Source organism: Vigna angularis, chromosome 4 (assembly GCF_016808095.1).
Source record: "Vigna angularis cultivar LongXiaoDou No.4 chromosome 4, ASM1680809v1, whole genome shotgun sequence".
In the NCBI taxonomy this organism is placed as follows: domain Eukaryota; kingdom Viridiplantae; phylum Streptophyta; class Magnoliopsida; order Fabales; family Fabaceae; genus Vigna; species Vigna angularis.
Genome location: NC_068973.1, coordinates 36,636,188 through 36,649,879, shown reverse-complemented (window position 1 = coordinate 36,649,879; position 13,692 = coordinate 36,636,188). Strand labels below are relative to the sequence as shown.

Genomic DNA, 13,692 nt, shown 5'->3' with positions numbered 1-13,692 from the left:
CAATCTGAATTAGTCTAACAAAACAGCTAGGAACACTTGTTTGAGGGTGGAGAAGGTCATATCCTCTTAAATTCAAACACAAACTCAATTATATGGTTACATACTCATCAACCAATATTGTTATTAATGCTTTTTTATTGTTCGCTACTGTTTTCTTTTTCTTTTTTTTGTTATAATTAAATTATAAAGTTTTAGATAATTTTCGTTTTTATTTATACATAATTTTTGAAGTTTAAAACAATACTGATTGTTTTTTTATTTCTATATCATTATCATTCATTCAATATTTAATTATTTTTCACTTTAAAAAAATGAAAGAAGATATATTAAGTAAACTCGTTATATAGCCTAAAAAGCTATTAAATTTTAGGTATTTATTTATTCATATATATATATATATATATATATATATATAAGAAGAATAAAATAATAAAGAGTTCACAAGAAAACATAAAATAAGCATACGAAATATTGACTCTAAATTTCATATTCAAGGGAAAAAAGTTTGATTTGATAAAATATAATCAAGATATGTTTATGATATATGTTGTATATCTCATAAATCATTATTACATTATTGAAAATTGTTCTGGATATTTCATGCTAGTTGTTTCGATTAATTATTTTTAAAAACAGCAAAAAGTTATCTGGATTTTAAAGGTCTAATATAAATTTACTTGTTTACATTTAAAGGTCTGATATAAATTTAAAGTTGCCGTACACGCCTTAGCGTGAGCTTTTGTTTCCTTTTATACTTATTTGGGTTAAATATGTCTTTAGTCTCTAAATTATTATTGGCCGTTTCTGGTTTTCGTCACTCTTTCAAAGTAAGGTATGATTTAGTCCTCCTTCTTAAGGAAACTTTGATTTTAGTCCTCCAAAACTAACACCGTTAAAAACCAGCTGATGTGGCTAACGGTAGACTGACACAATTCTTTTTTTTTGTCAGAGTTGATCAGTTTTTCTTCCTCTCTCTCCCTTGTCTTTTCCTTCAATCCCAACACACAAAACAGTAAAATTTTCCGGTCATTTCTGTCGCATCTTCCATCACCGGTCAGACAGCCACCACCATCAAAACCACGAACGCCAGTCCCGAGAGAAGAACTCACACCGATCTTCAGAAGGAGAAGGAAATCGAAAACTCATGTTTATTCTCTAAGCTTATGAGCCTCGAGAGAAAATTTAACGATGGAGTTTTGATTAGCAGAAAACTCCATAGCCTGCAAATTTGATATAAAAAGCATTCAAGGAAATCGAAATAAGAAACAGTGACTCTCTCAGACTGCTCTGATGCAACTAAGCCATTTAATATCACAAGCTATTTTGTGTACTTTGATTAAAAGTGCACAAAAATCAAAGAGGAACAATAACGGTGACACTGAATAAAATATAAAATATACCAGCTAAAACTGCATTCAAGGCCAAAGACTTCCATACAGAATCGGCTATAGCTTTTGCCAAGGAGCCCTCTCCGAGTTTCTGTTTCCGAAGTGACCCTTCCAACATGGAAGAAGCACTTTCCGCGGATTCAGAACAAGGAACTGGAGGAATATGAGGAAGTTCAAGCTTTTTAACCCGACCCGTTTTGAAAATGGGGTTCAACCAACGGAAGATAAGCTGGTTCCATTCACTTGCATTAGTGAAGGCCTCTTCATCGTGTTCCTCCATGGAAAACTCCTCCTCGATCTGAAGCAACCCCTCTTCCATATCACTGCGCTCCCTTCTACACACATTGAAACAAAGAACCACCAACAAAGGCAAGGAAAACGAAGCAACTAAGTTATCCTCTGACAAGAAAAACTACAAGTCCAACACTTCGAAATCTTTGACCACCCTTACAAACAGAGAGAGCACATCCACGAGAGAAGAGAAAACCCACCACAGTATGAGCACAAGAGGGAATTTTTTATTCTCCCTCACTCTGGTCCTCACTGAATAAAACGAAACAACAGTGGCCAAAACCCAATTGAGTGGCAATGAAACAGAGTTAAATCCTATTACTTTCGTGGAGCTGTATTGGTGAAAAGCAAGAACCATGTTCATAACAGATATAACAGAAGAGGATAGAACAGTGAACGCAGCCATAAGCATTGGTCCTCGTTTGAAAGACCCATCAGGAACACCTCCAGCTCCATTCGTAATACATACATACGTACACAAAAATTTCTCATCAAAGTTGGTCGTCAAAGATTCCAGTGACCGAGACAGTGACTTGAGCCATCTGCAAAATACAAATTTATAAAGAGAAATATATATTTTTGTTTAATCTTTATAACAATAATCTGTTACCATATCTATACCTAAAAGATATAGGAAAATGTTTTTATACATACACTACTTCATAATTCCCTTTCAAAGATACTTCGGTTATTAAAAAAGTTAATTTTTATATTTATAAATAAAGAAAAATGGCTTAGTTACATCAGAGCTGGTCTGAGAGTCACTGTTTCTTATTTCGATTTCCTTCCTTGAATGCTTTTTATATCAAATTTGCAGGCTATGGAGTTTTCTGCTAACCAAAACTCCATCGTTAAATTTTCTCTTGAGGCTCATAAGCTTAGAGAATAAACATGAGTTTTTGATTTCCTTCTCTTCTGACGATCGGTGTGGGTTGTTCTCTCGGGGCTGGCGTTCGTGGTTTTGATGGTGGTGGCTGTCTGACCGGTGATGGGAGATGCGACAGAAATGACCGGAAAATTTTACTGTTTTGTGTGTTGGGATTGAAGGAAGAGATGAGGGAGAGAGAGAGGAAGAAAAACTGATCAACTCTGACAAAAAAAAGAATTGTGTCAGTCTACCGTTAGCCACATCAGCTGGTTTTTAACGGTGTTAGTTTTGGAGGACTAAAATCAAAGTTTCCTTAAGAAGGAGGACTAAATCGTACCTTACTTTGAAAGAGGGACGAAAACCAGAAACGGCCAATAGTTTAGGGACTAAAAACATATTTAACCCTACTTATTTTTAACTAGTTATTTTGTTTCTTTTGTTAATTAAAGAGATTTTAAGACTTTTTATAATAGCCCATTCTACTTATTTGTTCTGAATAGACACGTTTACGTTGAAATAAAGTTTTCTCTATTTTTTTTTACTACAACAACTAAATATTATGTGCACACTGAATAGTGGCTATTTTGTTTAAGGTATTGTTCTTTTGAGTGGATTTGAGGGAGTGGATTTGAAGATAAATTTTATTGTCGTTTATTTGAGTGAATTTGGAGATAAATGAGAGTGAATTTGGAAATAAATTTTTTTAATTTGTCACGTCAATACAATTCTATACTAATTCTCACAAATTTTATAGTTATTGTTTACTTTCTTTCTCCTTTACCTTTATGTATCAAATATTCTAAATTAAGGTTAAGGGTATTTTAATAATTTTTATTTTCAAAACTAAAAAAAAAAGAAACTCTAAACCCTTGCTCACCTTCCTCATTTCTCTCAACCATTTCTCTTTCAACAACTGAAAAAAAATCAGAAACACGGGCTCTTAAACAATCTTACAAAAAATGATTTTACAATGAGTTTTCATTTTATAATTTTTGTCTTATCTAATTTTATTCAATTTTCACAAGGTAATTGACCTGTAAAAAATAAAAAATACTCGCTGTTAAATAATTTCTTACAAAAAAAATGATTTTATAATGAGTTTTCATTTTATAATTTTTGTTTTATCTAATTTTATCTAATTTTCACAACCATAATGACAAGGAATTGATAATTGACCGGGAAAAAAAATCAGAAACATTCATTGTTAAACAATTTCTTATAAAAAATAATTTTATAATGAGTTTTCATTTTATAATTTTTGTCATATATAATTTTATTTAATTTTCATAAGCATAATGACATCCGAAGGAATTGGTAATTGGCCTAAAGAGTTTTTTTTAGAGATGATGATTCAAAATATGCTGATGATGAAATTATAGAGGTTAGTAAAAATGGTGAAATTGAAGAGATCTTGAATGAAGCTTTGCCTGAAGGTGAATATGTCAATGACTCAACTCTTTACAAAGGCAAATTGTTTAACGGCAAGTGTTTCTGATTTTCAATTGGGGCTACAGTAGAGATGACAGAGAAAAGATTGGAAGTAAGAGAGATGAAAAAGAAAGGATTGAGAGGAATGAGAGAGGTGAGTAAGGGTTGAGTTTCTTCTTTTATGAAAATTATTAAAATACCCTTAACCTTAAAACTTAGAATCATGATATATAAGCATATTTTTGTCTAATAAATTCCGGTACACAAACGCGCGTACGCCTATTTTTTAGTTGGTACATTTTAATAGTGTGTACCAGATTTTAGTAGACAAATATATCCTTATATATTTAAGATTCTAAGTCTTAAGGTTAAGGGTATTTTAATAATTTTCATTCTCAAAACCAAAAGTTAAGAATAAAAATGATTAAAATACCCTTAACCTTAAAAGTTAGAATCTATGATATATAAGGATATTTTTGTCTACTAAAACTCGGTACACAATCCTACACTATACCAACTGAAAAATAAACGTACGCGCGTTAACAAACCTATATATATATATATATATATATATATATATATATGCTTGTTTTTTACTATAACATTGCCATACATTATTCATTCCTAAAAAAATAATAATAAGAGGCTTTAAACATACATAAAAGATGAATATTTCTCTTCCATCATGATTATGCCATACCAAAATTCACATAATCAATAATGGAATTCTTATTTGAAAACATTCCTTTATCAATTGAAATTCTACTTCTAATAACATTTTTTATTATTGTATCATTATTTAATAAAAAATATAAAAAAATTAAAATATGTCTAATACAATTAAGTAATACTAACTGAGTTTCTGAATTAATACATTATTTATTTGGATGAATTTATATTTAAATTTAGGTGAAATAAAACACACACCCCTATTTAGCTGTTGGGTACAAACAAAATCCGAGGTCGGATAAAAGAAGATATGAACATGAATTTATATACACATAAGATATTTCCATTGTTAAGAGGCCTTTTGGAATGGTACCAAAAGCAAATTGGTGAGGGCTTGACCCAAAGCGGACAATATCTTATCAGTGTGGAGATATGTGTATATCGAATCTCCCTAACATTAGCCACTGGTGAACTTATTTTACTATGAGAATGTCACTCAAATTACATTTGTATAATATTCAGATTGTTCTTCATTTTAATTTTAATTATTTATTTAATGATCAAACATATTGAGATTGATTGTCATTTTATTCTATAAAAGACTGAATATGGAGATATCAATATTGAGTTCGTTAAGCAACCAATTAGGAAATATTTTTATGAAGTCTTTACGAAGACCAATAATTGATTATATTTGTAAAAAAATTTTAACACATACAATTTATATCAACCAATTTAAGAGAGTATTAGATATCTTATATTTATTTTTTATCTTTAATTATTTATTTTATGTTACTTTATTATTATTTTTTAATTTGTATTTTAAATTTAATTCACATTTCCTTCATTATAAACGTGTATATTATATATAAATGAGATTAATTTTATACATAATTTTTCACTATTTAATATATATATATATATTTCATAATGTTATATAAAAGTATATTTTAGTATTTAGAGTTTGAATTTACATTCTTTTTCCATAATTATATTTCAAAGAGGTATACTAAGTAATGAAAGAAAGTATAAAAAATATTATATTATTTTTTATTTGATGAAAACTAAATTGTTTACAAAATGAAATCAGAGATGAAGAATAAAATATCTTATAAAGGTGTATTATCACAATTATATGCCTTGACTATTTGAAATAATTTTTTCATAAACAGTAAGTTAAGTTACTAGGTTAAATTGCAGCTTTTTTGTGTATTTTTAACTAGGATTAACCATATACGATAAAATCTGAACTTGTACAATAATCATTCTAAATATCTTATCAACAAAATATTAGTTCTGTGGACATAAAAATATCCCATATTTCACCAATCATATGAATTTGATAGATATAAATATATTAATAAAAATACAATTTTAGTCTAAGTAAAAAATTTCATAATAAAATTGTTAACTTTTATAGTAATTCTGAAAACATATTTTCAATAGTTTTGAATTAATTATCAGTATTATATAAGAATCTTACTAACTAACGTCTTGGGCTGCTAAAAATAAATAAATATTAAAAATTTATTAAATACATTTTTCTGATTGAAAAGCATTTTTTTATTCTGGACGCAAATAAAATTTTGATGGGAGAGTCTAGTGTGAAGGACCCACTCGCGGTAACATACGTGAAATCTTCAAAGGAAAAAAAAGTGGCGAAGCGAATGACACTATAATTACCGACAAGGGAGGAGTGGCTTTCTGGTACATTCGCCTTCGACCGTTTCCCTATAATTCAATACGTGTCAGCCTTTGCGCTTTTCTAGGAACCTTACTGGACCAACGGCTCAACCTGCCATCGTTATCAGAAGTCCGCATCACACCAGCCGTTGGATTCCGATCCTAAGCATAACCCTCATTCTGTTCTACTTCTCACAGAACTAACCCCCACTCAACCCTGGTTAAGTTAATTAACTAGAACAGATAGGTCGAAAAAACCCCTTCCCTTGGAGGCTAATAACTCTTCACCCTCACAGACTCCCATCTTTAAAACCGGCCTCCGAGACTCGCTAGGTTTGCCAAACCAATTCCCCATAGGGGTCCTTAGAGACCAATCCTCTTCCCTCTCTCTCTTACTTTTTCTATCCTTTCCTTATTCCCTCTTTCAATGGCTTCCTCATCTTCCAGAACAAAGTCAAGTGGACCCGTTCTACGCTCTCTCTCACCCTCCACCAGATTCTGTTCCTACACCACATCCAAAACCCCTTTCTCTTCACCTTCTTCAGCCTTTGCTTCCTCCACAGGCTCCACCTTTTCCTCTCCCTCCTCCACCTTCTTCACCAACACTCGTCACCAAAACTCCCACACAAACCACCACTCTCATCACCGTGCCGCTTCCCCTACACGTGTCAATCTATACTCACCCACGCCTCCTTCCTCTTCCGTACGCTTCTCGATCGACCCCCGTTCCATCTCCCCCAACCGCTCCATCTCCAACCAGATCATCACCAAGAACAGCCGTCCCATCTCTGGCCACAAGAAAACCTGCATGTGTTCCCCTACTACACACCCCGGCTCCTTCCGATGCAGCCTACACAAGAACAGTGCCAACAACAACCACCACGCGGATTCGTACCCTTCCAATCGCCTCAATATGCGCAGATCCGCGATGAAGAACTCGCTTGTGAGGATCGGAGGCGTGGAGGGTGAGTGGGTGAAACGTGCCCTAACCGCGCTTATTCGGCCCAGTTCTCATCAGCAAAGGAGGAGAGCGGCCTTCGAGCCCAGGCCCAGCCGTCTCTCTGTCATGTCCAAGGCCCAGGATCTTTGATTTTTTTTTCAATTTAATTTTACAGGTTCGTTCTCCATTTTACTGCTATTGCGGTGGTTTAACTACCCCTAGCGCCCTGATCTGCCGCCAGAGTTGGATTCCGGCGAAGCGGTTGGGAGGTAGCGGCGAGTCCTCTCCGGCGAGTTTTGATTTCGTCGTCTGGAGCAGCAGATTGGTGAATTGTCTCCTTGGCGCATTTCCCCATAGATCTATGACACTGGACGCACACACACAATTGCTATTGTACATAACTTTTGCTATGGAAGCAGAGTTTTGGACCAATTTTCATTTTTGCCTTTTCCATGGTTAAATTTTAGAGAACATACATCATGAAATTCACACATAAGGCTTAATTCGAGGCATAAAATCTTCCAATTAAATTAATTAAATTAAATCCTAAAATTAACGTAAGTTAATTGGTGATGTGGACTCCGTTGATCAATTGCGTGACCCATATCAGTGGTTCTGTCTGCAGTGTTCGTTAATTTTCCGTCAATGGCCGCCGTTTCCATTTGGCTCCTGGGTTGTTCCACCGTTAGGAACCGTTCCGTTACCCGTGATGCCGTTGACCGTCTGTTACGTTGGTCCAGTTGCTTTACGTGCTGTGTCAGGTATTCACTTTCAGTCTTTATTATTTATTTATTTATTTATTTTCTTTAGTATTTATGTTACTAACTTTATATGATTTGTTTATTCATATCTAATTTATTTAATTGAAGGTTGGTTGTGTAGCTGGACTTTGGAATTGGGGAATATTTGAATTCTTGTGTCCGAAGTTGGCGTTCATACATTTAGAAGAGGCTGAAGTTTTTGACAGAAGTATCTAGAAAGAAACCCTAGCACAAAGGAGGACCAATTCTATGAATTCGGTAACAGGACAAGGAGTAGAATATTAAAAAAAAGTTATATTAAAAATCTATTAAAATGAAATTGAAAATGATTAACAATCCTATTATCCTATTATAATATGAATAATGTGCAGAATGAAACACGCTCCTCGGGTGGAGGATGAAATCTGAAATCGGACAAAAATAAGAAAAATAAATATAAAAATGAATAAAGGAATATTTTTTGTTCAAGTTAAAGGTAAAAATCTCAATATAAAAAATAAAGAAAAACTGAAAGTTGGTAACTTTTATTAAATTTAAGAAGGTTTGGTCAGGAAAGTTGAAAGATGATGGAACTTGTTTATGAAGCAGTGCCAGCTGGCCATGTGGGGGTGCTTTTTAATTCGACTCCAGCTTTCACAATAATGCACTATAATTTTGGCATTTACTTTTAAATCAATTTTGAAAACGGCTTTTAATTAACAATCATTGATATTATGGCATTTAATATGGAGATAGTCAGGTAAAAAAATTTTGAACCACCCAATTAAAAAGTTACCACTGTAATATTGGCGAATATTCTTTTTGTTGAAGATTAGTGTTTTCAAGCATATATTATTACAAAATATTTATTGATAGTTGACTGAAAAAACTGAAAGTTATTCAGTGGCAGTGACGTTGTAACGTGGTCATTCTGGCCATCTGGAATGGTAATGGTAATTTTTTAACAAGGAAAGGCACAGCTCACAACACCAAAGTTGCTTACACCTCACGCGTTATGGGTATAGATTAGATCACACGTTCATTCATGCTTACTTTAGTTTTAAGGAAATAAATAAAAGGAATGAAAATAGTGGATAAATAATTAATGTTTAACTATTCAGTAAACTAAAATCTGTGAAAAATAAATAAAAGGACAAACAAAAATACTATTCTTTTAATCAAATCCCTATTTTCATTCATTTTATTCAACTCAATATATTATTTTAATATGGTTTAAATAATTCAAATATATGTTAACATTTAATACATGTGTCAATATATTATTTATTTTATTTTTTAACTTTACAAGTTAACATAATATTATAAATTAGATTAATGATACGTCAATGTTAATTTTGTTGAGTTTTGTAACACCCCAAAATTATACAGTCATCAACTATATACTTAGAATAATCACATATATTAATAATTCAAAACAGTTTTAAACAAAGGGCACGACAATAATGAAAGAGGCCGAACGGCCGTTAATGTACATAAAACAACGAGCGTTCACAAAAAGATAAGAACGAACGGTTTACAAAATAATGACCGAACGTCCAACTATTTACAATTCACAAAAGAGCGCTCGCTCACAGCCACTCGCTATTCTAACTACTATAACTAAAAACCGAACGCCCTTACTGTTCGGCCTTCACTTCTACTTCAACGAGGTTGGCGTCCTCCAAATTTTCTTCTTCCAGTGTTTCTTCCAGTAACGCCTCTCCATCTGCTCACATCCACACGGATAATCATTGCATAGACAAGACGAAGGTTCAAGGACGAACGACAACACAAGAAAGAGACACAGGGTAAGCTTATTGAATTTAATTCAAACCAAAACATACATTTTATACATATCAATTCCAGCAAGTAAGTTCACAACATATACATTCAATTTATACATAAATTTCATCCAAAATCCTGATACTAGATCGACTGTCCGGACTGTATGAATTCTGTGTAGCTACGACGTCCGTGCACCCAGGTGGGATAGCTGGAATACTCGTCAGCAGCCACCTGAGGTTAGTCCGTTCTGTCCAAGTTACAGTTATGGACTAAGACCTCCTGCCATTCCCACACATGACATACTCCTCTCTACTTGAGAACGAGCACTCACGGAATATCAGGATGACCCGCCAGCTAAGCTTGCCACATTCATACTTTACAATCTCAATATCCATTCAAGAGTCGTTCCACCCTGGAACGCTCGTTCAAAATCCAAAATCACAATTTCAGTTCTCATAGTGTTCGCACATCTTAATTTATCCTCTTGAATACATTTTCATTCTATGTTCCACTTTCTTAAAAAGACGAACGTTCACTCCTCTTCATAACGAGGACGAACGTCGAGGGCGAGACCGAGAAAGACTTCTTGAATTAGTTAAATGAACTAACTCTAGTACGATCGGGAAAAATACTTAGAATAATTTAAGTTCAATGACTCTGGAACGAATCCAATGGGTAGATACCTCACCACTTGGTTGAACAAAATAAACCGAACACAATTTAATTCAGGGAAACAACCGCCAGTCAATGACCAAGCGCGAAAGTAGGCGTTTAATAAATAATTTGGACGAACGTCACCGAAGACTTGGACGAACGTCACTAAATATATTGGACGAACACTATTTAAATTTAGGACGAACACTTATGGGAACTCAGGACGAGCGCTATTCTCGCTCATTACAATTTACGAAAATGGACGAGCGTTCGGTCTGAGACCGAGCGCCACTTAGGACGAACGTTCAATAGATGACCGAGCACAATTTAGGACGAACGCTCAGTGTAAGACCGAGCGCTACTTAAGACGAACGCTTGGTATAAACCGAGCGCTATTAGGACGAACGCTCAGATAGCATTTCAGAAGGGGACGCTCGTTCTTAAGTCGAATCCTTTCCAATTGAAAGAAATCCTACTCTAAATCATTGTCAGGGAAAACCGAACGGTAGAAGACCGTTCGATGACGAGCGCGCATTATCAAAGTAAGAACTATTACTTTGCCCAAATTTTTCATATGATTCATATCTTATAATCTATCTCCACCATAAATCTCATACATTACAGAATTCATATTATCATATTTCAGTTCATACTTTATACATCGTATCAAAATATCAAATTCCATACTTTATAAGATTCTCATTAATCATTCCCACCAAGCAACCATCAGCATACGAATCAACCAATGCATACCACATTCATTCAGTATAACAGCGATCGTTCATAACTAATACATCAGCATACAATTCATGCATACAATCCATACCGAACATGCATACATCATACAGTATAAATTAAATCACAATAAGCTTCCCTTACCCGGATTCAGTAGCGAACGTCCTAAATGGGTGGATCTTGACTCGCCTAAAATGAGCTCTCTCAACGTTTCACTTAAGCTTTTCCACTAAACTAAACAAAAGAAAAATGAAGGGCTTAGCATACACCGTTGCATGCAGCTGAAATAGTTTACAGGGACCCCAAAGACGATCGCCCAAGTGAAACTTACCAGAATTGGGAGTCGTTCGGTTCAATATGGAGCTCTTGGTGCAGGGAACGTCCTCACGGTGCTGAAACGTGAACGGAGAAGAGAATGGTGAGTTACGGTAGAGAGAAGATGGAGGTTCTAGAGAGAAGGCAGAGAATTTGAAAATCCAGAGTTTGGGAAGAAGACGAAGTGTGCAGAAGAGTGGGGAAGAGTTTTTCTGAAAAATTAATTTCTCTCCCCACTTAGGACGAACGTCCACTCGCTTGCTGCCACTTGGATTCCATTAAGGTTTTAGAACGTTCCAACACGACACTTGGCAGTCGCATGCAGAGTGGGTGTGATGGCGTGTCAGTGGAGGTGCACGTGTGGCGAGGTGCATTTATGGAAGCACAGTGGTGACTCAGCACAGTAATAAATGGGACGTGACAAGTTTCAATTTTTATTGGTTTTATTTAATTTTATCTTTGTGTTGAGACTGAATTTAATTTTTGTATAAATTTTATAATAGTATCTTTTAAACCAATGACTATATTATTAGAATATAATTATTATATTTATGTTAAGAGTTGATTTAAAATAGGATTAGCTTTAGTTAAAAAATTTAGAGTTAAAGTTAATTTTAAATTAAAAAAAAATCTTCATTATTCATAAACCAACTTTAATTCTATTTTTTTATATGTAATAAAAATCAAATAATTATATTTTAATAATATAATTAAAGCTAGTTTAAAAATAATTTTAAAAATATTTACTAAAATGTTACATCAATATAATACTTATATAAAAATAAAATTTAATATAAATTTATTATAGATGAACAAAATTAATAAAAATTAAAAAATACATGACATTACATTGTCGTTAATCCTGATACTAACACGAACAATAACATTACCAATGTCATGTAATATAATATCGATTTGGCATCTAAATCAGTTTTTCTAAAATTAAATAAAATTAGAAAAAACTAACAAAATTAAAAAAATAAATAAAACAAAAAAAAATAAATAAAAATTCACAACACTTGTCATACACAATTTACGTATCATTAAATATTAAAACGATATTATATAAAAATTAGAATTAAAATTAATAAAAAATTAAAAAGACTAAATTAATCAAAATTAGAACTTCATTAAAAATAAAACTAAAATCACACTAAAAGAAGAAAGAAAATTAATATTTAAGCTTACAAATAAATTCTATTTTACGAAACCCACTAATAAATTTTCTGTATATCTTTCTCCCTCCAATCTACCAAACATACCCGAATTAGTAATGTACCAGCCACAGAGGAAAAGTAAATGGGAAGGCCATATATATATATATATATATATATATATATATATGGAATGGCTTTGTTTCCTTTCTTATTATTGATGAAAGTTGTAAATTTAGTTGTTGATTGAATAATATAATCCAATGCATTGATTTAAAACAATTGTGAGTAATATAATTAAAAGTCAGGACATTAAAAATTGTATAAATTTATTTAATTTGAATTGAGTGTGTGATAAAATAGAATGGGACGAACAGTTTTGGTAGACCCATTTATCCTTTCACGTCCTAAATATTGGTGTACTTGTGGGGCACGAAATAATTGTTAGAGTATCGTATATTTCATCCACTCACAAATAGCTACTATATGCTTTTGAAAAAGACCCAACCCATATCCAAACACCTCTTACTTTACACACTTTAATCATCACATCTTTCACATTATTCAATTTTTTCAAATAACAAAATTATACATCTTAAATTACACTAAACCTATTCGCTCTAATTACTATTATAAATAAAATAATATCAAATATGGACTCTATTTTATTTATCTACTTACTATTTCTTACTCACAAATAGTTTCTTTGTTCATCTATTTTTTGAAAATAAATAAATTAAACATCACTTTTGATTGCTTAGTTTTTGCTTTTTTGAATTTCATAATCATTCCAATAGTTGTTAAATTTATTTTCTAGTTTCACCACAACACATCTCAAGCAAGATTCATATTTTCTTCTTTACGGTGACCGACCTGCTTCAGACCAAAGGAAAAACAGCAAAAATGAAAATGAAGTTTTTATTTATTTCTTACAAATCAAGGGAGAAAACCTCCGATTTCAGTTTCGGTAATCCATCTTTTCACGATTTCATATTTTTTATTTAATTCAAATAGTTGATTTAATTTATGATTTTTAATTTTT

At 32.7% G+C, this 13,692-nt stretch overlaps 1 protein-coding gene across 1 annotated transcript; it reads left to right on the top strand.

Moving 5' to 3' along the window:
- Positions 1 to 6,655: 6,655 nt before the first annotated feature.
- LOC108330629 (uncharacterized) lies at positions 6,656 to 9,166 on the top strand. The gene is made up of 3 exons (XM_052875967.1): positions 6,656 to 7,660; positions 7,893 to 8,028; positions 8,137 to 9,166. The coding sequence occupies exon 1, from the start codon at positions 6,755 to 6,757 to the stop codon at positions 7,415 to 7,417; it is 663 nt and encodes a 220-aa protein (XP_052731927.1). The 5' UTR covers positions 6,656 to 6,754; the 3' UTR covers positions 7,418 to 7,660; positions 7,893 to 8,028; positions 8,137 to 9,166.
- The last annotated feature ends 4,526 nt before the right edge of the window (positions 9,167 to 13,692 follow it).